This window comes from Microcaecilia unicolor, chromosome 5 (assembly GCF_901765095.1).
Source record: "Microcaecilia unicolor chromosome 5, aMicUni1.1, whole genome shotgun sequence".
Taxonomy (NCBI): Eukaryota; Metazoa; Chordata; class Amphibia; order Gymnophiona; family Siphonopidae; genus Microcaecilia; species Microcaecilia unicolor.
The window spans coordinates 52,544,532-52,569,214 of NC_044035.1; the positions used below are offsets into that span (position 1 = coordinate 52,544,532).

Genomic DNA, 24,683 nt, shown 5'->3' on the forward strand with positions numbered 1-24,683 from the left:
ACTACTGCACGTGGATATTCAACCCCCCCCCCATGCTTTGCATATGGGAGGAGTTTGGGAGCGCATGATTGGGATTGCTCGCCGCATTCTCGACTCTATGCTATCAGAAGCAGGGGTTAATCGCCTCACCCATGAGGTGCTGACCACACTTCTAGCAGAAGTGTCTGCTATCATCAATGCGAGACCTCTGATCCCAGTGTCCTCAGATCCAGAGTCGACTTGGGTCCATACTCATCTGATTGTGGCATCGCCACTTTTTAACATCTTTATGGTGCCACTACAATCCATCCAATCCATAGGTTTTACAGCGTACATATACGCAGATGACATTCAGATCGTTTTTTCTTTTGATTCTTCCATCATGCAGGACATTCATAATATCAATGACAGAATATCACAAATTGCGAACTGGCTGACTGACAATAGACTGAAGCTAAGTCCCAATAAATCTAAGGCTTTATTATTTTCTGAGCCAGTTGATATGACACTTTCATCTCCAATCCTTCTTTGTGGCATCCAGGTTCTCCCAGTGCCTTTCCTATGGATACTGGGAGTTATACTGGAAAGCACACTTAGTTTTCACCCTCAGATCTCATCTGTAGTCCAGTGCTGGTTTTTTTTTAAACTATGCATGATAAGATTAGTCAGACCTCTTCTTCAGCAATCTACTCTTCAGATTCTTATTCATTCTTTTGTACTTAGTCAAGTAGACTACTGCAACACGCTGTACAAAGGCCTTAAAACAAAAGAACTGCAGGGTTTACAATTGATACAAAGTAAGAACTGGAACCAGGAAATTCAAGCATGTCAATCCCCTCCTAAAAGCTGACTCTTTCTGATAGAATAACTTCTAAAATCCTTTTACTGGTTTTGAACATTCAAAGCACAGGCTTTACGCTCTTTCTATCCTGCTTACTGATACCATATTCTTCACTTCATGCCCTCAGATCATCAGAACCACTACGCTTGGTAGTCCCTTCTTTCATACTAAGTATGATACCACTTGTCACTTAGTCTTCTCCATCACAGGCCCTACCTTCTGGCATGCATTGCCCCTCTCTCTGCAAACACAGACCTCTTTACTCAAATTCAAATCTGATTTGAAAACTTTTTAAAATGTAACCATCTTTACCTAAAACTCTCAATAATTTCCACCCTTTTCATACAGGGTGTTCTGTGAGACAATTCTCAGCATGATCCTGCAGGCTATAACACTTATCGCCTCTTTCCCTTCCCTTATTACTCTCCTTCTTACTTTTTCTATCACAAATTGTAGTTCTTCCCCTCTTTCCTTACTTCTTTCCCTCACCACCAAGTCTTTTCTCTACACACTATTCCTACATCTGTATTATTGTATTAGTACTGTAAACCACTTAGCAATCACTTAATAAACTTGGAAACTTGGCATGGTCCTTGCTTTCTAGTCACCCCTTAGTATGAAAAGCAGCACTGAGTGTAGAATAAGTGTGCTTCAATTGTTAGCTTTGAGATTTATGCAAATAGAATTATGAACATTCCAAGAAATTCCAAGAACTTTATACTTGTCAGAGGATTGGACAGTGCAGAGGAGTCTACCAGCTGCTATAATGTTATGAATGGTTTAATCTTTATTGTCTCTATTTTTAGATAACTCGCATTGCCCTGATTGTTCACAAAACCCAAAAGCAAGATTTCCAGGTGTTGTCCGGATCAGCAGGATTCTTGCTCGCGGGGTACAGTGTGGGTAAGTTGATTAGAACTTTTCTCATTTACTCTTGGGACCTGATATGGCAGGGTGTTCCCTCTTCTGAGCCTGAGGGGAAAAAGGTTTTATAAATCTATTTTAGTCAGGAGACTTCTGTATTAGTGAAGTATTTTTACGATTGTTTTACTTTTGCAAAATGCCTTGAACCCCCTGTCAGGAGATAGAAGTGGGATAGAAATGGCCAAACTGAACTAAAATAAATATGGCCTATTGTATCTTGTTGAGCATTGGCGGCACACCTTCATCTAGAATTGACGTCACTCTGTTAGGGCACATTGCCTGGCTTTCATAGGTTTTGCTCTTAATTTCAGAATGTACTGATGGTGAATTTATATACCATATATACTCGACTATAAACCCATCGGAATATAAACTGAGAACATTTTTCCCCTAAAAAAGGGAGGAAAATGTTAACTCAAATATAAACCAAGGACTTATATTCCGGCATTCCTCACCTTCCCCCCTCCCCCAGGATGTCTGGCATTTCCCCCCTCCCCTGTGATGTCCATCTTTCTTCTCTTTACCTCCCTCTCCTGAGTTGGCCAAAGCTGACATAAAAACAATCACGGTGGACTGGTGAGGGGCCTTGAGCATCCTTGCATGCTCAAAGTCTGCTGGCTCCTGCCCCTTCCATAACAGGAAGTTTTAAGGGGCAAGAGTCAGCAGGCCTTGAGCAAGCATAGATGCTGAAGGCCCTGCATGGACCCAGCACAATCCTTTTTGGGACAGCATCGGCCAGCCCAGAAGAGGGAGGGAAGGGGGGGAGGAATGTTGGGCAGCACAGGGGAGGGGGGAGGAGGGAAGGGGAGGAATGTTGAAGATCACAGGGGAGGGGATGCAATTTTTGATTTTTTTTTGGGCCAAAAATTCTTGGTTTATACTTGAGTATATATGGTACTCTTCCAACACCCTATCCTCTTTATTTCTTCCAGCAATACAAGGTGCTTTTTGACAGGGCCAGCCTTAGCAATTGCACAGCCCTGTGTGGACCAGTTTGGTGGGGACCCCCACCGCCCAGGACTTAAAATGTTAAATGAATGATCCTTCTAGTCATCTCTCCTCTGTTAATATGACTGTAATTGAGGTTGGCTTGGAAAAATTGGTGCTACTGCAGGACCCACCCACATTTTATTTTATTTTGTTACATTTGTACCCTGCGCTTTCCCACTCATGGCAGGCTCAATGCAGCAGGCAATGGAGGGTTAAGTGACTTGCCCAGAGTCACAAGGAGCTGCCTGTGATGGGAATTGAACTCAGTTCTGCAGGACCAAAGTCCACCACCCTAACCACTAGGCCACTCCTCCACATAACATATGTGAGTAGGTGAAGCTGAAAATAAAATGGTGCTATCCCTTTGAGAAGTGTAAAACCAAAGGGCAAGGGGGAGTGAGAGGGAAGAGATGTAAGGGCTGGCCTGTAGTGTGGCGGGAGGAGTATAGAGCATCAGTGCTGGGAAGCATGATTTCTAAGGGGGAGAGCCGGGAGGAGAGAGAGAAGGAGATTGAAAGGGAAAATAAGCTTTAACTTTTGATCAGCCACTGGTTGCAAAGCTGATTCAGTTAAGCACTGAGCCTCTAGGAGCATAGGGAGGCCATCCCTGTTATTCCTACTTAACGCTGGCCCCACTTTTTAGCTTTAAGATTGGGGAATATGAAAACCCCTAAAAAGAAAAAGCCATTGCTCACAGTCTTTCCTGAAGTTCAACCATCAGGGTGAACTATCCCCCACCTGAAATGAGAGCAAAGGCACAACAGAGAGGGATATTTGATGTGGGATTTTGGTTGGAGAGAGGAGGTATTTTTGCTTCCAACAGGGGTCAGAAGGGAATGAAGGAGTAGCCAGGGAAGCCAATATTCAAATCTCACTGTGGCTCCTTTGTGATCTTGGGCAAGTCGCTTAACTCTCTAGTGCTACTGTACCTGAATGTAATTCACCTTGAGTTACTATTGAAAAGACATGAGCTAAATCTAGGGTTACCATTTTTTGTCCTCTGAAAAAGAGGACACATGTCACGCCCCCGCCCCACCCCGCCCACACCATGTCCCTTTCGGATCTCCACCCCTGTCACATTCCCTTCCCCCCAGGCCACATATTCCCCACCCCTGCCCCCCGTCACCTCCCCTCCCCCTTCTCATATATTCCCCTCCCCTTACTTACTATCTACTGCCCTGGTGGTCTAGTGACCTCTTCGGGGCAGGAAAGAGCCCCCTCTTTCCTGTCTGGAGCACTGCCTTGCCCTGCATCCTTCTCAGTATTGGCTCGGGATTCAAAATGGCCGCCGAGAGTTGAAATCTCCCAAGGCCGCTTCAACTCTTGGCAGCCATTTTGAATCCCGAGCCGAGACTGAGAAGGATGCAGGGCAAGGGCAGACAGCACTCTGGACAGGAAAGAGGGGGCTCTTTCCTGCCCCAAAGAGGTCACTAGACCACCAGGGCAGATAGTAAGTAAGGGGAGGGGAGGGGAGACCCACAGTGCCGCCCGCCCGCCCGTTTGTCCAGAAATCCGGACAAACAGGCGGGCAGGCAGGCAAAACCCACCAGACGCCCCAGACATGTCCTCAAAAAGAGGACATGTCCAGGGAAATCTGGACATATGGTAACCCTAGCTAAATCCAAAATATTACTTCCAGCATGAGATGGTACCCTGTAGTGATAATGATACATAATACAGATAATGGCATAATCCTACAGGTTAAAGACAGGATCATTCCTGTAATAAAGAGAGAAAATTACAGTAGATGAAATCTATACAGCCTATCCAGTCTGCCCATCCAAAGCAACTGCTCATTTCTACAATCCCTTCCTCTTTCTCAGAATAAGAACATACAGCCAATGTTTAAACATTGTGGTTGACATTGCGGCGGTATTCAGACCGCTGTCCAGATAACTATCCATACAAAGTTAGGACATATCACAGCTTTCTTGATAACTAGCTACTTTGCCCACGCTCTGCCTCGGCACCATCCAGATAATGTTGCTGAAAATTGACAGCGCAAGTTATTCAAAGTGGTTAAATTGCAAGGGGACCTTATGAAACTGGGCATCCAAATGGCAGATGGTATTTAATGTGAGCAAGTGCAAAGTTATGCATGTGGGAAAGAGGAACCCAAATTATATCTACATGATGCAAGGTTCCACATTAGGAGTCACCGTCCAGGAAAAGGATTTATGTGTTATTGTTGATAATACGCTGAAACTCTCCGCTCAGTGTGTAGCAGTGTCTCAGAAAGCAAATAGAATTTTAGGAATTATTAAGAAAGGAATGGAGAATAAAACTGAGAATATTATATCTTTGTATCACTCAATGGTACGATTGCACCTTGAATATTGTGTGCAATTTTTGTCACTGCATCTCCAAAAAGATATAGCAGAATTAGAAAAGGTACAGAAAAAGGCAACAAAAGTGATAAAGGGGTTGGGACGATTTCCCTATGAGGAAAGGTTAAAGAGGCTAGGGCTCTTCAGTTTGGAGAAGACAGCTGATGGGAGATATGATAGAAGTCTATAAAATACTGAGCGGAGTGAAACGGGTAGACGTAAATCTCTTTCCAAAAAACTACTAGGACTAGGGGACACGCAATGAAGTTACTAAGTAGTAAATTTAAAACAAACTGTAGAAAATATTTCTTCACTCAATGTGTAACTCTGGAATTCATTGCCAGAGAATATGGTAAAAGCAGTTAGCTTAGCAGGGTTTAAAAAAGGTTTGGCATATTTCCTAAAAGAAAAGTCCATTAGCCATTATTAAAATGCACTTAGGAAAATCCACTGCTTATTTCTAGGTTAAGCAGCATAAAATCTGTTTTGCTGTTCTGGGATCTTGCCAGGTACTAGTGACCTAGATTGACCACTGTTGGAAACAGGATACTGGACTTGATGGACCTTCGGTCTGTCCCAGTATGGTAACGCTTATGTTCTTACCTGCTTTTATCCAGATAATCCCTTTGAACATTGGGCCCATAGACCAGAATGGTAGATAGAGACTACAGCCAATTTAGAAGGGACTGGTTTAAGGGAAGTTATCAAGGTGCAGTAAAAGATTGCCTTTTACTGCACTGTGATATACCATGGGATTCAGCACACATGTAAATGGCAGTTGCACGCTTAGCACTGTTCTGTAATCTTAGTGCACAAATGGCTTAGTATGTAAATGGAAAGGGATGTTCACAGGGGAGGAGCATGGGTGGGACATAAATGGGACCTGTTCCCAAGCTCTGCACCATGGCACCCTGGTGCACTGCAGCAAACTCTCAGCTACTGCTCCCCCCAATCTAGCATCTGCCTCCTCTATGTCCCTGCTTCCCCCCCCCCCCCCCACCCACCCACCCATCCCTGCTGCTGCTGCTTCTCTAGGTCTCTCGGTGGCCCTGATTTTGGCCTACTGAAGTAGCTTGTGGAAGGAATTACATTTCTTTTATGAATCACTTTTATTGAGTTTTAGAAACTGGATACAGTGTGAACCAGGAACAGTATAAACCATTATTATAAGAACATAAGAATAGCCATACTGGGTCAGACCAATGGTCCATCTAGCCCAGTATCATTTTTCCAACAGTGGCTAATCCAGGTCACAAGTACCTGGTAGAAACCCAAATGGTAGCAACATTCCATGTTACCAATCCCAGGGTAAGCAGTGGCTTTCCTATATCGATAGACATGGGCATATGCAATATACAACTCCCCCCACCCCCCATTTCTTTTAACCTGCTCCTCTTCGTTCTAGGTGCTGTTGGTGGCGTGTGCGCACTTGCTAACATCCTTGGAGCACAAGTGTGTGAGCTGGAAAAACTCTGGTGGGCCGGCCAGTGGGATAAAGCTAGAGATTTACAGTACCGTCTAATAGAGCCAAACACTGCAGTAAGCTGGAGACAGGCTTTATTTTATATATATTAGAGGCTCAGAGTATTCTCATTCATTGTCCTTTCTCATATCTTCCTATTTCCATTTGAAGGAGTGCATATAGATGACTGGATGTGCTGTTTCTAGATTCTTCTCTTCTTTCTATTTACTCAAGTCAAAATGCAGTGTCATTATTGCGATAGCTCATTTATAATAGCTCAGAGGATCTGTAAATGCTGAAAGTGGGGAGGGAAGTTAGTAAAGGGTAAAGAGGTCATAGATTTGATATACTGCCTTTCTGTGGTACAACCAAAGCGGTTTTACATTTATTTTATGCAGGTACTTTCTCTATCCCTTGCGGGCTTCACAGTCTAAGTTTTGTATCCGGAGCAATGGAGAGTTAAGTGACTTTCCCAGAGTCACAAGGAGCTGCAGTGGAAATCGAATCCAGTTACGAGCATGTGCATATGGAAGGCTGCGTAAAGGGCCTGAAAATGCTCAAGCCTGGCATTTTTCTACAACTTGGTATGAGCTGCACTCCTTTTTTAGATGGCAGCAGCATGCGGCATGTATTAAGATTTCAGTTCTAGTGTATGGGGACTCACCAGAAGTGAAATCTTAATAACCGCTGTTTGCTGCTGGAATCTGAGGAATGAGTGGTGCTATATCGAAATACAAAAAAAAAAAAAGATGCTGGGCTCAAGCCACTTCTCCTCCTACCTCTGGGCATTTCTTCTCTGCTGCCACCCCCTCAGAGCCTTAGTCATGTGCAAATGAACAATTTGCTGCTTTGAGTACAGTGGGTTTGGCTGGCCCACGGCTATGGAGTGGCTTGTGCCCTTTCAGCCCCCCTCCCCTCGTGGCTATGCCCCTGTGTTTGGGTTCTAGGGAAATTGAGGGCACAGATATTGGCTGATTTCAGTGTATTACCATACAGGTAGAAGTGGCGCTTTCTGTCACAAAATTTGGAGCTGGATAACTGGTCTGGAGGAGGCCTCAATTAGTAGGAGACTATAATTAGATGGCAAATTCCATGTGAGATAGGACTCCAGTGGGTAGGGAGCAATATAAGTAAAAGGAAGGTATACATTGGCTCTGTAAAGAAAGGGTTCCAGGGGAGGAGGAGTATAGAAAGGCAGTATAGAAATAATTAAAATAAATATTTCTAGAGTCCACTGTACGCAAAGCAGACTAGATTATATTTTAGATTTAAATGATTTTATTGAACAATCGGATACATTCAAGTTCAGTATTTTACAATATCTCCCTTTCCTTCAACTTCCCACCCATCCCAATAATAACTTGTAACATATATTAAACAAATATAGAGAGTTATACCATTAAATAAGCATCTGAAATATGCATATTTTACAATAGTAAATCATACCAAACTCCCTCCTCATTTTACCTCCGTCTACCTCTGTTAAATCTGTTGTGTTAACAAGACATCAGTGGTGATTCTAGGTCAGCTGCCACCCGGGGCGGATCGCCGCTGTGCACCCCCCCGCCCCCGGTGCAGCGGCGTCCATCCCCCCAGGGTACAGCACGACACCCCCCTCCCTGGTGCATCAAGCCCCCCCCCCCCCCCCCCGTGTGCATTCTTGGCTGCTGGAGGGTGCAGAGAGCAGCTGTGCGCCTGTCGGCTCCACTGGCTCCCTCTGCCCTGGAACAGGAAGTAACCTGTTCCGGGGCAGAGGTAGCAGGGAACCAGCGGAGCTGATAGGCGTGCAGCTGCTCTCTGCACCCTCCAGCAGCGTGCACCCGGGGCGGATCGCCCCCACCGCCCTGCCCTTCCTACGCCACTGCAAGACTTAAAGCCCCATCTTAAAAGATACCAATTGTACACTATTTGTAATATTGTATGGGTCTGATAGTTGGCATTTCTCCCTTCCTAAGCTTACCCTCTTTCCCCTTCTTTTTCTAATCACCCCCCCCCCCCCCCAAGAAACAAAAGATACATACCTTCTTACACGAGTGTCACAGTCTATCTCGGTTAGTCACTTGAAAATTGGACACAGACCCAAGAAGTGAACCCTTATGCTGATCCCAGGGTAGAGAGCCAGGCGAGGAGTTGATCCTAGAATAGGCAGTCTGATAGGCCCAAGGCTTCACCTGTGGTGACTGCCATTCCACAGAAGTTGAGCCCCTAGGTTCTGGCGGCCAGCAGGACTTCAATGGAAATTCCTGTGAGGAGACAGCGGGAACCTGGTCAAATACCTTTTGACCAGGTTCCCGCTGTTTCCTCACAGACAAGACAGGTACATCCCGGGTAGTCTCTTCCAGCCCAAATGGTGCTGCACATTCAGAGAGCACAAGGGATAATCCTTTCTCCTGAGAGAATGTAATAGTCCTGGAACTCGCTCCAAATTAGTTATTACTTATATAGTCTATTTATTATAACTTATGTTAACAGAAATTTTAACTGTACCATCCAGTACACAAAAGCAACAAATAACAGCAGATTTCCATGTCAGCTGTGATCCAATTGGACTTTATCCTCTATTCTAGCCTGGATATTAATCTTCCCACAGTAAAGGTGGTGTGTCAGAAAATCTTATCTACTCAGTCAATTACAACTTGAATGTCTAGGAGCCTGCGCAAAGCAAATCTATCACAGGCAATCGCTAGTCTATTGTTTTCATAGCAGTAGGCTTATTCTCTATTATAATTCTCTGGAGGGGGTTCGGAGCAAGATGGCGGCATGAGTGGAGTGTGTGAGCATTGCTCTGTGTGGTGCCGTTTTTCTTCTGTTTCCTAGTTCCAGTGCCACATACAAACCATAAAGGAGTGGTTCAGGTACTCCCCCCCCCCACCAGCCAGAACCTCTTTGGCACAACAGAGCATTGAATGCTTCACCACCTGGAACCCCCAGAATACTGGTGTGGGTTCTCCTGCTGACTGAGCTTAGAGGAGCAGCTGTGGTCTTGGGAACGGAAACATCTTTCTCCCCTGGAAACCTGTTCCACCGTCTTGTTCAACAGAGCTCTCCACTTGTGTTCAAGCTCTCTCTGTGTCCGAAGTGGCAGGAGATGAAGAGCTTTGTTGAGGGGCCTGATGTGGAATTTAGGCCTGCTGTTGACGAGGTCAGCTTGAGAGCTGGTAAAGCTCTAGGGACGTGACTCTTGCTGAGATATGGGAGGTGCTCTGTAAGCTGGAAGGTATGGTGGCCAAATCTTCGTCAAAAGTTTCATCATTTGTGAGTAGAATGGACTTAATAACCTGTTTCTGATATAACACAATAGTTTTTAAATCAGCTTTCTGAAGTCCTGGAAGAAATTGTGGCTTTGAAATCTGTATCATCCTCTTTGGTTAAAGATAATATGTTGATTCATAATAAGCTTGAGCAATTTGAAAACTATAATAGAAGATTAAATCTTTGCGTTTTGAATTTTCCAAAACCATCTGGGATGAACCCTATGGATGTGTTTCGAAAATATGCTGTGGAAATTTTTGAAGTTAGCCTCTGAAACGATTCCTCCTTTAAACAAAGCCTGCTTTCTACCTGTTTTGAAATCATCTGGTGAATTACAAGGGGCTCAACCACGAGTGGAGAAGATTGATTTATGTCTGATATAACTGAAAGAGTTATTCTATTGGCATTATTTATATTTGAGCAAGAACAGAATGCTGTCTTTAGATTATATTTTAGAAATGCGAATGCTTTGTTTTGTAGGCAGTGTATTTGGGTTTACCCAGATGTACATAAGAGTACGCAGGAGAGAAGGAAAGCCTTTTTGACCTTGAGAAAGGCTACTAAGGACCTTGGGACTAGTTTTCTCTTGGCTTATCCTTGTAAATGCTTAGTTCATTTTGCTGGAGTGAAATATGTTTTCTTTTTACTGCATCAGCTGAAGACCTTCCTAGATGTAAAAGCCTTTTATATAGATAGATAGAAAATAAAAAGTCTCTTTGGAGTCTACAGAGTGAAAATATTTATAACAAAAGAAGGCTGAGTAGAGGAAACATATACACAAAATCAAATTAACTGAGACAAGAATCCTTTTGTAGGCTAGATGATGTCTGCCTCTTCTGTAAAAGTTAAGATTAAGAAATAGTAAGAAAGTGATACTATCTGGTTAGATCTCTGTGTTCATCAGTTATGAAGATAAATCCATTCTCCTAAGTAAATATAAGAGCTGTTATAAACCATTCAAATTTAACTGGTGCATTTGTAATCCATTCAATAAAATTTTCAGTATAGATATTTTACCATGCTATCCTGGCACATAAGAAGCAGCAACTGATTGTCCTGGTCTCCATGCCAGTTGATAGTGATCCCCCAAAACTTTATCAGAAAATTTATTCCAGAAAATCTTATGCACCAGGTCAAGTGTAACTCATTATGCACTGCTTCTATGAGTTCTTTTAGCTGAGTCTGCCACAAATAGTTATTGATAGTTTCACCAACCTTTGTTGCTGTAATATTCGATTTACTCTAGTTTGAATCTTATCCACAAAATGAGAGGAGCATCACAAAAGATGCTGGTTGAACTCATTATGGCATCTCCACCTTATCTGTGAGAATCATTTTCCTGAAGCTGACGTTGAGGTGTCCTAGAGTCCATTTTCTTGTAAAAGTTTGAGCATCTTGGACCGAATTAGACAATCTTAGTTCTCCCTCATGCACAATTCTTAATTTTGCTGGGTACAAGAGTGCAAATTTAATGTTAGCCTTTACTTGCCTTCTACAGATCGGGGCAGACTCTGTGCCGTCCATATATTTTATTCAAATAGTTTTGGAAGCAGAGGAATTTTTTTTCTTCTGGTACATCAACTTATTATGTCTCCATAGTGCATGAAATATTTTTTTTTTTGTGAGCATAATTAAGGAGGTAAAATATGACCACTCTTGACTTCAGGTTTGCTTCTCTCCAAGGCCCTATCCTGTGGGCTCGCTCTATACATAGACTAGCCAAGACTCCAGGAAGCTGTACAGATCTGTGTCCAAAGTGGACTCGGGGAGACCCACTAACCTTAGGTTGTTCCATCGGTTTCAGTTCTCGATATCATCCAATGTATCCTCTAATGTCTGCAATTGCATCTTTACTTGTTTGTTTTCCTGGGTCACACACTCAACATCCAACTCCAGCAGGGTTATACGACTCACTATAGCATGGAGATCTTGACCCATGCCCTCATTCCTTTCATTCATGCTATTTAATTTTTCAATGATTTGTTGGAATTGCCCTCAAAGAGATGCCCCTACCACTGCCGTGAATGCTAGGAGTAGAGGTAGGCAGATGGTGTGCTCTGATTATGCCCTGTTGTGATAGAAATCTGCTTTGAGAGAGTTGGTAAGGGAAATATTTGGAGAATGTCTGGGGATTTGTGTGAGGGCCTGAAATTTGTTCAACACATTAGGTAGCAATGGCAGGAGTGCAAGTTGTGTAATAGAGAGCAGAAAGATAATCTACTTCTGTTTTGGGCCCTACTGCGGAAGTCTGCTTATTAGACATGCATGACCAGCTTCTCCTGGGGAGAGAAATGGGTATGTTGCATGTTCAGAAGGCATAGTTGGCTGTGGATCAAAGTATTTTGGTTTGGCTAAGTGGATAGGGAGCAAATCTCCCCTATTCAATCCCTGGAGAATACAAATGCATGTTCTGGTTCAAATGGAGTGAACAGCTATGACAGTGAAAGTAACTATGAGGACATGCTTCTTGACTATATAGTACCCTTTTCTAATGGCACTTACTCTAAGTTGCAGAGGTGAAGTAGTAAATGCTATTGTCATTTAAGTGAGTGGAGGGGGAATTTGACTGTTAAGTTGAAATGTAGAGTTGATATAAATTGTATTTTGTCATGTATTCTTTCATTTGTCTGACCTGCAGCTCTCTGCACTGGTTGGCCTTCCAGGTTGCAGCATCAGTGCTAGGGCTTGTAAGATGAAGATCCCTGGCTATGTCTGATTGGTCCATTGTTCTTAATTAGGAGATATATCTTCCAGTGCAAAATTAAGGATTAGTTCAAAACCATAGTTTATTAACATTTGCTATACTGCTGAAACTGAAATCAACGCAATGCAGCACTCTAGTTGTGGAATATGAATGTATTTGCTATTTGAATCTTTGTGTAGGGTTTTAATATTATACACTCTATGTTCAGTAGTTGGCACTTGACCGATGACTTCCATGGGTAACATGGCATTTGCACTTTTCTTTCGGTAACTGTTTTTGTTCTGTGCATTGCCAGGTAACTCGGAAGTTTGGGATACCAGCATTAAAGCAAGCCATGGAATGGTTTGGTTACTACGGCGGACCCTGTCGGCCTCCTTTGCTCCCGCTGACAGACAGTGAGATGAAGGAAGTCCAAAGAGCCTTTTCTTCCAATGGATGGCTTTGATGAAGAAAGAGTGCTGTAACACCATACAGCTTTTTTGTTTGTTTTCATGGGTTTATTTCTGTTTTTCCTAAGACTTAACCTTTCTTACGCTGCTGGTAGAGCTGCCCCCTCCCCCCCCACACAAGTACCTTTTCTCATGTAGCTCACCTCAATTTGCTGCACTGTGGTGCTTCATTAACTTGGAATTATAAGGTAACTCCAGGCCACCTCAGGTAGGTTGAGCTGGTCCTGGTTTTTCATCAGGGGGTTGATTTTCAGGTCAGATTTTGTGATAGAGTTGCCAACTTTTGAGAGAGGAAACCCCACCACCTGCTAATGGCCATACTTCACCCCTGCCCCTTCTCCCCACAACAGATAACTGCATTGGAGGCAGCAGCACAGGCTTCAGTGTCTGCAAGTCCAGAGCTGCCAAGTCTCACTCAGTAGGAATGTACCACACTCTCACACTATTTGAGCCTCTTCTCTCACTCATTAGATCCTCAGTACCAGTGCACTGATTCCAAGCAGCGCTTTCATGAGAGGCAACGTTAGAAAAGTAAAAGCAAAGTGGCCCACGTAGTAGGAAGAAAGCTGAGCACAGATTCCTGCATACTGTCTTCCCCTCTGTTATCCCTTTTCCATGGACATAGCCTGTGAAATGTATGTGTGTATCTTTAATGACTGAGTGGAGGGCATGTTGCCTCCACTGTGTCTGTATCCTTTAAGAAGCTGCAAAGAAAAGCAAATATTTTATTCTGGTTTCATTTGTAAAGCAATACATGTAAATCTTTCTAGATTTGTACCCTGGATACACCTTCTGAAAAGTCTGAATCTTTGCCTTCAATCTCTCTTTCTGGCATACTGCAGGCTGTGCAAAAGGTTGCTTCCTTCTTCAGTTTCCCAGCATGCATATGTTTCCACATATAGTATTAAATCCAGACATATAATTTGCCTCTGTAGAACCCCCTGGCTTCTCCTCCAGCACTGGGAGGAGAGCAGAGCTAGGACCTTTCCCCTAAAAACATACCACACAAAAAATAATTTCTGATTATAGTGTCACCTAAGTAACATCAGTATAAACCCTCTTGGTATCATACATATTGTAAAGTAATACAAAACTACAAAAAATGACACCCAGTACCTAGAGCAAATCTATCTTGCCAGCACTAAGTTCCAAAACTCACACAACAAGGACCCTATCTAGGAAATGGTGGAGCTGTAAATACTGCAGTGAGCCTTAGAACATCAATACTTGTATTGGGAAAGCTAAACAAGCCATATTACTACAGATCACCACAGAGAAAATTCATGTTCAAAGACTACCTAGCCTTGGTCACACACCCACAGTGTATAGATAGATCCTCACAAAATACCAAATAGGTGACCATGGAGTGAAAATAGAAATATGTAGATAAAGTTTCAAGAAGCCACACTGCATGAAGTACAACACCAGAGAAATAGTATATACAGAGGCAGTGAAGCATTTGCCCATGTACTATGTAAAATATAAGATAGCATATTCTAATCCTTAAACTGGAAATTTTTTTTCTTTTGTCTGGCCATTTTATTTTCTGGATCATTTTGATCTCTATGGTTTCTGTGTTCCTCTGTCCATTGTTTAACTTTATTTCTAGGGTCTCATGACAATTTGTCATTTCTTCTGTCGCCTACTGACCTCATTTGCTCCACTACATCAGTCTCTTAACACTGATCATATAGATCTCTTCCTTTCAGTTTTCTTCCGTTTATTTTTGTGCTTTACCAGATTTCACTCCTCCTCCTCCTCCTCCTCCTTACCAGCTAGCTCTCTGTTTCCCTCTTTTTACTGCATCAACCTACAACTTTTCAACTTACACCCAACCCTCCCATTCTTTCCCCTTCCTCTGCCTAGTGTTTCACTAACTCTCTCCCTCTGATGTCCTGCATCTCTGCTTCCTTGTCCAGTGTCTTCCTATCCCCTCCATATATAACATTTTCTCTCTGTCCTTGGCCCCCCAGTCTTTCTTCAAGGGGGTCTTCTGTTGGTCTCTGGCAGTGGTTGCTTGTGGCCAGGTCCAAAGCCTTCCCTCTGACCCATTCTGTCCATGCAAAAACAGGAAGCGATATCAGAGGAGGCAGAATGGGCCAGGCAGCATATGTGAACCACTGCTGGGGACTAACAGAAGACGATTTTTAAAGAAGGCTGACATATGAGGGATAATGCTGGAGGAAAATATGCTGGATCATGCTGAGGACAGGGGTCGGGAGTGGAAGAAGACAGAAGATGCCGCAGTGTGATTAAATACTTTAATCGCAACAAATTGTTTAAATTGTGATCAATGATTAATGTAGTAATCACATAGAGGCATATTTTCAAAGCACTTAGCCTTCCAAAGTTCCATAGGTTTCTATGGAACTTTGGAAGGCTAAGTGCTTTGAAAATATGCCTCATAGTTAACTGCAATTAACTATGTGATTACTTGCAGCCTTAATTATGATAAGTAACAATAATCCATAAGGCAACCCGTACAACAGCCTCTGTTCACATACTGAGAAGAATCTGTACATTAGCAATCAAGAGCCTTGGATCTGTTAAAGAGGGATGCTGCAGGTCCAATACTTTTTGTGATAAACATTCACTACTCCATCTATCCTTGTGACTCCATTTCTTTCAGTGATAAAACAGAATAGGTCAGCTTTATTTCTACATTTTTCTCTTTTATTTTCTTCTAAAATGCGTTCTTATTAAAAACAGTACAATCCATAGATAGTACATGAAAGCAAGGCACAAATTTCAGTATGCACACAGACATTTCTTGTAGATAAAACATTTGACATCTTGTCAGTACATATTATATACATATACGTGTCAAAAGTGAGGTGTGGCATATACTGGCTGCCACATTGAATACAAATCACAAAACATAACACACTGATTCACATTAGATAGTGCTTTCCATCCACCACATATAATATAGGTCTGCTACAATGCTCTGTGAAGAGCATAATATCAAATCACACCATGTTTTTAGTCTCATGCAGTACACCAATGGTCTCTAACGTTTCTCATACCTCACACTAACACTATCTACTTTTGTCTCACCTAGAGTGTAAACCACACTGAACCCTGAAAAGGGGATAATAGCAGTATACAAGAATTGAGTTTTCTGCTGATTCTGCAGACAAATACTAGTAAAGCTGGTAAATATGGGAGTTTGAAAACTGCTGCCATTTGTTTATAACTGGTATAACAGTAAGAGATTGTATTAGTGTCCATGGTAGAGCTGATGCTGAATGAGTTGCTCATCTGCAACAAAGGTGACCCATTTCCGATCAGTTCTTACTATCCCATTCCCAATACAATTCAAGGTGATTTGTCAAAGAACAAAGGCTTTGCAAGAGAGCTAAATTAAAGTCAATTGATAGATCAAGACAGTAACATTAAGCAGACAAGGCACAAGATAAAACACAGCAGAGAGATATTAACTCAACATAAGTCTAGAGTCTGCTCTCTGCCCTTGGTCACACGTGAAGGGTGGGCGACCACTTTCAGAATCGCACATTACAAAACTAGAGGTAGATATTCCAAAGCACTTATGCAGCAGGCAGTAGAGCTGACCACATAATATGGTCATTCAAAACAGCCTTTGCCCTCATCCCATTACTGCCTTCCCTCTTCCAACATCCCTGCACTGTCACCCAATTCAATACAAACACACAATGAAAACATACTACAGCAAATTGGAAACACTGGCTGCAGCTTCACTTGTAATATAGTTAGAAGGTTAACATCTCACCTGATCACAGCACCAGGACAATATATATACCATTTTAATGAGCCAAGGAAAAACTGGTGGCTCTGTAAAGACTACCCAGCATGTCATTAGCTGAGGCCACAAAAGACACTTAAGATAAGCCATGCTGCCCAACTGGAAACCTGCCATGCTATTAGCTAAGGTCTACTGCCCCACAGCTGGGTCCCCAGACCCTACCGGCAAAGGCCTGTTTCACCACCTGAAAAAAAAATGGCAAAACCCATCCATCGCAACCCCCCTTCCCAAACCTAAGAAAAGCTTGGGGGACTACTACAGGTACCTTTTAAAGCCTTGAGTTCTTTGCCAGCAGCAACTCATACCTTCATCAGGTATCCCCTCTCTCCACAAAAAAATGAAGCTGCAGTGCTAGTTCTTCCACACTGGACTAACCATCTTGATGTCATTGATAAACAGTTCCTAGCATGCAACAGGTATACATCGTGTCTTGCACATAAACTCTTCACAACTAAGATCCACCCAGTCATGTCACATTTGGCCCCCACCATAACCCAGCACCTAAAGACCAATCTGCCTATTAACCCTGGGACTGTCGCTTTTCCCCTCTAAAGCAAGGCCTTAGAATTATGTCAAGATTATATGAGCTAGCAGGGAACCAATTCACATTTTGACGGGTCTCTTGCTCATGCAAAAATCAATTGTTCCTAACTCATTACACCCCCCCCCCCCCAGATGGATAAGCAGTACATCTACCTGTCAAGAACTCACACGCTATTGATGTAGCACAGGCAAAATTTAGTTCCAGTGCACGCACCTCTCACCCAGTAAATAAAGGCGTGTCCAATTGGCCAAACAGTGGAGACAGTTATTTGCATCTACCACAAAGATAATCAAAGACATCCCTCTCCCCTGACCTTGTGAATCCTCAGGTATCACTGAATTGCCCAGTAGGAATTCACTAACCACCCCAACCCTTACACTGGCCAGTTAACCCCAGCACCACCTTATCAAACTCAGTAATTTTTATTTATGGTTGTAGATTATTAATTAATGCATTATTTGTTAATCAGCTTACCTCCTAACAGCCATCAAAGGCTTTTGACCCCCCCCCCCACCTACCATTTTATTTTTAATAACAACTGTCCCCAGGCCTGCAGCCTCTGCACTCATGGCTCCCCCAATGGTGAATGAACTATCAAGACTTTTCAAAAACTGTAGTAAATTGGTATCTGGTCAAAGCCTGCTCATCCTGGTGAATAAAAAAAAAAGACCCTGTACCCTGGAGCTGAACAGTTACATGTCCCTGAAGGAATGTCAAAGAATAACCACGCCATCCACCTTTTTAAGCACTGCCCCAATCCCCAGTTGAGGATAAAAATTGTACGATCCAAAACCGATCTTCATATTCCCTAGATACCTTTACACCATCTATAGACTCTTGCTCACAGCTGCCAATTGAGCCACTAACTCCCCCACCTGAAAAGCCCCCTTCCCTCCAAAAAGGCAAAACTAGAGGCACCCTAAAAGCAAAACTTTGTAAGGGGAAAAAGCAACCTCTGATAGCTTGTGCCAGAGCACCACCAAAACATCATGGTAGTTAATTTGCAAGCACTATGAGTTTAAACATCCAAACCCTGGCATACGGAAGTCATCGTGGCCAAAACAGAGAAATTGGCATTTTACAAAGAGGCCAGGCCAAAACATTCAAGCCATCCCGGCTGTCCTCTATGACAGCATTGCTTGGTTTTAAAAGTTTTCCCTATCCCCATTTTTGAAGACATTGGAGATATACAAACTTCACACAACCAATACCCAAACTGTAACCCCTGAGGCAGGCGTTGTTTAACGCCGAAACACGGCCCTTGTCGGGTCATTCATTAATAAAATACTCCTGTTGTCTCAGTCTTGAAGGCCCAGTGTTGCTTTTTTTTTTTGTTTGTGTACTCTCTGGCTCATCTTTTTCATACTACATGAAAAACTAAGTTAGGATTTCAGAGATTATCTAATATAATAAAACGCACCCTCAACGTTCTGAAGCCACGTTCTGTGAAGCCGGAAACTTGAAGCCGGAAGCCTGAGTTCTGTGAAGTCGGAAACTTGAAGCCGGAAGCCTGAAGCCTTGAAGCCTGAAGCCTTGAAGCCATCTGACGTCACTCCCAGGCTGAGGCTGAAGGGTTCAGCCTGCCGTCTCTGCCCCGCCCTCGCGACAAAACAAACAAATCCGGAAGCGAAACGTCAGGGAAGGAGGCGGCGCTCCCGACGTCTACCCTTCCCTTCGTTGTGTTCCGCCTTCAAAACAAGGCGGAACACAGCGAAGGGAAAGCTAGACGTCGGGAGCGCCGCCTCCTTCCCTGACGCTTCGCTGCACGAACCGCCACGGAGGTAAAGTTAAAAAGAATAAAAAAAAAAAAAAGGATGCATGGATGCGAAGGGGGGGGGGGCATGGATGCGAGGCAAGGATGCGAAGGGGGGGGGCATGGATGCGAAGGGGGGGGGAGAAGAGGGCGGGCCAGGCTGGGACATGGGAGAGAGCGTAGCATGGATGCGAGGGGGGGGGGAACATGGAAGGACGAGAGGGGACTTGCTGGAAAAGGATGAATGGAGACGGCAGGGGACAGAGGAGCATGGATGGGCATGGATTGGGAGGGCAGGACTCAGGGAGAGAGGGAAATTGCTGGATAGGGAAAAATGGAGGGGACAGGTGACAGATGAGCATGGATGGCCATGGATTGCAAGGGCAGGACTCAGGGAGAGAGGGAAATTGCTGGATAGGGAAAAATGGAGGGGACAGGTGACAGATGAGCATGGATGGCCATGGATTGCAAGGGCAGGACTCAGGGAGAGGGGAATTGCTGGATAGGGATGAATGGAGGGGACAGATGGGCATGGATGGATATGGATTGCAGAGCAGGCCTCAGGCAGAGAGGGGAAATGCTGGATAGGGAAAAAAGGAGGGACCAGGTGACAGAGGAGCATGGATGGGCATGGATTGGAAGGGCAGGACTCAGGGAGAGGGGAATTGCTGGATAGGGATGAATGGAGGGGACAGATGGGCATGGATGGATATGGATTGCAGAGCAGGCCTCAGGCAGAGAGGGGAAATGCTGGATAGGGAAAAATGGAGGGGCCAGGTGACAGATGAGCATGGATGGGCATGGATTGGAAGGGCAGGACTCAGGGAGAGGGGAATTGCTGGATAGGGATGAATGGAGGGGACAGATGGGCATGGATGGATATGGATTGCAGAGCAGGCCTCAGGCAGAGAGGGAAAATGCTGGATAGGGAAAAATGGAGGGGCCAGGTGACAGAGGAGCATGGATGGGCATGGATTGGAAGGGCAGGACTCAGGGAGAGGGGAATTGCTGGATAGGGATGAATGGAGGGGACAGATGGGCATGGATGGATATGGATTGCAGAGCAGGCCTCAGGCAGAGAGGGGAAATGCTGGATAGGGAAAAATGGAGGGGCCAGGTGACAGATGAGCATGGATGGGCATGGATTGGAAGGGCAGGACTCAGGGAGAGGGGAATTGCTGGATAGGGATGAATGGAGGGGACAGATGGGCATGGATGGATATGGATTGCAGAGCAGGCCTCAGGCAGAGAGGGGAAATGCAGGATAGGGATGAATGGAGGGGGCAGGTGACAGACAAACATGGATGGCCATGGATTGGAAGGGCAGGGCTCAGGGACAGAGGGGAATTGCTGGAAAAGGATGAATGGAGGGGGCAGGGGACAGATGGCCATGGATTGGGAGGGCACGGCTCACACTCTCTCTCTCATATACAATGTCTTTCTGACTCTCACTCTCACACACTCTGTCTCACACTGTATCACATTCACTCTCTATGTGCCACACAGTCACTCACACACTCGCTTGGTCTCATACACTCACTCAAACAGAGAATCTGTGTCTCACACACACTCTCTCTCTCGCCCACACACACACACTCTCACTCACACTGTGTCTCACATACACACTTGCACACACTCTCATTCTCGCACACACTCTCATTCTCACACACACACTCTCTCACAAACACACTCACACCCAGACTCACGCTCTCTCTCACACAATCACACTTTCACTCTGACTCTCAAACAGACACTCTCACATACACTCTCCCAAACATACACACTCCGAGGAAAACCTTGCTAGCGCCCGTTTCATTTGTGTCAGAAACGGGCCTTTTTTACTAGTTTTATATAAAACTTGAAGCACAGGAAACAGAAAAACTGACTAATCAGTTATTAATGGAATAAACCAAAATGAGACTTAAAAATATGGAGACATGCTTATAACTGGTAATACTAACATTTTCCAGCATAGCCAATAGGCTCTACATAACTGCAGACCTGCTCCTGTCTATACCATTTAATCTTCCTATAGGCTCCCAAAAGATTCCAGCAACACTGCCTCTCTCTCAATTTTCTTCTTCCCAAGTTTTCATGGGTGGGGGTGGGTACAAAACAGGGCTTCCATTTCTGAATGTTTTATATCTCTGACCGTTTCCCTTTATACACCCAGAAAGCAGATTTCTCCAGTAAAATTCTGCGAATTCCACAACATTACTTCCAAGTTACTGGATTGAAAATAGCCTATTTTACCTTTGCCGCAGCCCTCCCCTTCCCAACCTCTCTCACTCCTGTCTCCAGTGGAAAAGCACCACGAAAACAGATCAAACACCGCAGCCAACCACCACACAATGTACTCTTCAGTATAAAAGGACAGGCCACAGAGGTACAGTATATACTCGGAGATACAACAGCACCACAATTCCATAACAAAGATAACTAACTGCCTTGTAATACCATCATATGAGAGAGCAGGCAGCAGGATAATTTATGGACAAAAGATTCTATTTTTCACCCCAGAAGAAAATTTTCCAAATAAAGGTGACAAGTTTAAAGCAAATTGTCCTATCTCATGCCATGACACCACCAAGCAACAAAGATACCATCTGAACTAGCTGAAAACTGGAAAAAACATGCATCCTTGTTTGTGTGACTTTCACTATTTAAAGCTTTAAGTTTCACATCACTGTTTAAAAAAAAAAAAAAACAAACATCTGGATCTATCAGAGAAGGCTGGAAAAAAAACCCCACATGGATGGACCTCTTCAGTCAGGTAAAATGTGACCTATTAGACAGAGCAATTGGTCGAGAACCAAGGAAACGTAGACTGATATCCCAGTTCACCCACCAACACTCCTTGGAACCTTCAGCAAGTCTGTCTTCCACTACTTCAGGTACCAACTTTGGCTCCCTTTGTTCAAAACAATGGTACTAAAGCCAACAGCACCCATCCAATAGTGCCAGATCAATGCAAAAATGGAGCCCTCCAATGCTCAAACAATGTGCACTGTAAAACTGAAAGCAAGTTTCACAGTAAGCACAGCTCTCATGTGCTTGCACTTCCAGGTTTGCTCTGACTCGCACACGTTTGTATACTACTGGGGCTTATAGGTTCCATGAGCTTCCTTCCGCATCTTAACACAAAGCCAGAAGTTCAAAGTGTAAAATTCTGAAGAAGTCCTCTTTCCAAGACCTTAAAACTCCTCCCCCGAGCTAGTGGTAGGTTTCCACATTAAGGGTAGCAGTTTTCTCTGCGCTGTTCTGAGCATTGGGAGGGAATACCAAATGACCTTATCAACATCTGTCTTGACTACAACTGATTATGATTTGTGGCCATCTTTGGTATACGTGGAGGAGCATAATCGAAGGGGGTGCCCACGTTTTCCTGAGGATGTCCTCACAAGACGTCCCGGCAAAGGGGCGGGGAAACCCGTATTATCGAAACAAGATGGGTGGCCATCTTTCGTTTCCATAATACGGTTGGGGACACCCAAATCTCAACATTTAGGTCAACCTTAGAGATGATCGTCCCCAGTTTTTGGTGATAATGGAAACCGAGGACACCCATCTCAGAAACGACCAAATCCAAGCCCTTTGGTCGTGGGAGGAGCCAGCATTTGCAGTGCACTGGTCCCCCTCATATGCCAGGACACCAACCGGGCACCTTAGGGGGCACTGCAGTGGACTTCATAAATTGCTCCCAGGTGCATAGCTCCCTTACCTTGGGTGCTGAGCCCCCCAAAACCCACAACTGTACAACACTACCATAGCCCTTACGGGTGAAGGGGGGCACCTACATGTGGGTACATTGGGTTTTGAAGGGCTCACATTTACCACCACAAGTGTAACAGGTTGGGGGGGGGGGGGGGGGATGGACCTGGGCCCACCTGCCTGAAGTGCAGTGCACCCACTAAAACTGCTCCAGGGACCTGCATACTGCTGTCAGGGAGCTGGGTATGACATTTGAGGCAGGTAAAAAATATTTTTAAAGTTGTTTTTTTTTAGGGTGTGAGGGGGTTAGTGACCACTGGGGGAGTAAGGGGAGGTCATCCCCGATTCCCTCCGCTGGTCATCTGGTCAGTTCGGGCACCTTTTTGAGGCTTGGTTGCAAGAAAAAATGGACCAAGTAAAGTCGGCCAAGTGCTCGTCAGGGACGCCCTTCTTTTTTCCATTATCAGCCGAGGATGCCCATGTGTTAAGCATGCCCCAGTCCTGCCTTCGCTATGCTTCCGACACGCCCCCGTGAACGCTGGTCGTCCCCATGACGGAAAGCAGTTGAGGGCGCCCAAAAATCGGCTTTCGATTATGCTGATTTCGGTGACCCTGGGAGAAGGACGCCCATCTCCCGATTTGTGTCGAAAGATGGGCGCCCTTCTCTATCAAAAATAAGCCTGATATTGTTTCCCGCACTAGTGCCCACTGAACATCCTGCACAGATTAACACCAACACTAATTGCCTCTATCACTGGCATTATGGTTTTGAGAATCGGAGCCTCAGACTGTAAGCTCTTTGGGGGAAAGGACTTATTGAATTCAAAATTCTACAATAGTGTAAGTGACCTTAAAATCTCATATGGAAAGGTGGATTAAAAAGCTAAAAAAAAAAAAAAGGGTTAAGGGCCTTGACACCTAAAGCAGTGTTTCTCGAGCTGGTCTTGGAGACCTCCTTAGCCAGTCTGGCTTTCACACTACTCATACTGAATATACATGAGCTAGAGTGCACACAGTGGAGTAGAGACCTGCACGGGAATGGGGCTCATGGGAATCCTGCGGAACCTATGGGATTCCTGCGGAGACGGAAGTAGTTTTGCGGGGTTCCTGTGGACGTGTATGCTGCACTTGTGCCAACTCTCACCTACCGAGTACCAAGCTCTTTGAGTGCCGTCTCCTCCTCGCTGTAACAGCACAGAATCGGAACGTCTCCTTTAAGGTGGTAGAGACACAAATGGTGATGAAATTCAAAAAGGCGTGGGATGAACACAGAGGATCTCTAATAAGAAAATGGAAGTTATAAAAAACCTAACCTTAAATGGCTGCATGCATGTGGATGTGTCGAGTGACGCTTAGATGGCGACTCTGGCTGTAATGAAGTAGGGCCGATACCAGGCAGACTAGCACAGTCTCTTTCTCATATATAGCAATCTGATTTAGGATGGGCTGGAAAGGGATAGTCAGCAACTTCAGTGGCTGGTACACGAGGACAGTGCTGGACAGACTTTTATGGTCTGTGTCCCATAAATGAGAAGATGAATAGGCTGGAGTGGGCCTCGAGGGCAACTCCAGCAGTTGGAACATAAGGATAGGGCCAGGCGGACTTCTATGGTCTATGTCCCAGAAACATCACAGAAAGACCAGAATCAAGTATATAATATCACATTCATTGTTGATTTAATCACGTATTGACAATGAGTGTGACTATTGGGCAGACTGGATGGACCGTTCCAGTTTTTATCTGCTGTCATTTACTATGTTACTAATCCTCTCTTCTCCTGGGCTGCTGCGTAGACCTCAGCTCTGACATAGGCATGAGCATGAGATGTCACCCAACCTACTGGCACGTACATGTGGCGACCTCTTAGCACACAGTGCCAGTGAATCAGAGACAAGTCTTACATGTGCGTACCAGTGTATTCCAACTTCCATTCCTTCCTTGCCTGCAGGTCTGTGGCTGGAA

The 24,683-nt window shown here is 44.4% G+C and overlaps 1 protein-coding gene across 1 annotated transcript in view; it reads left to right on the top strand.

Moving 5' to 3' along the window:
* The window catches only part of HOGA1 (4-hydroxy-2-oxoglutarate aldolase 1), a 50,086-nt gene extending 34,557 nt beyond the window's left edge, over positions 1-15,529 (top strand). Inside the window, exons 5-7 of the mRNA XM_030202897.1 lie at positions 1,627-1,723; positions 6,467-6,600; positions 12,775-15,529. Coding sequence (XP_030058757.1) covers positions 1,627-1,723; positions 6,467-6,600; positions 12,775-12,924 — 381 coding nt within the window. The 3' untranslated portion in view covers positions 12,925-15,529. The remainder of the gene's footprint in view (positions 1-1,626; positions 1,724-6,466; positions 6,601-12,774) is intronic.
* The last annotated feature ends 9,154 nt before the right edge of the window (positions 15,530-24,683 follow it).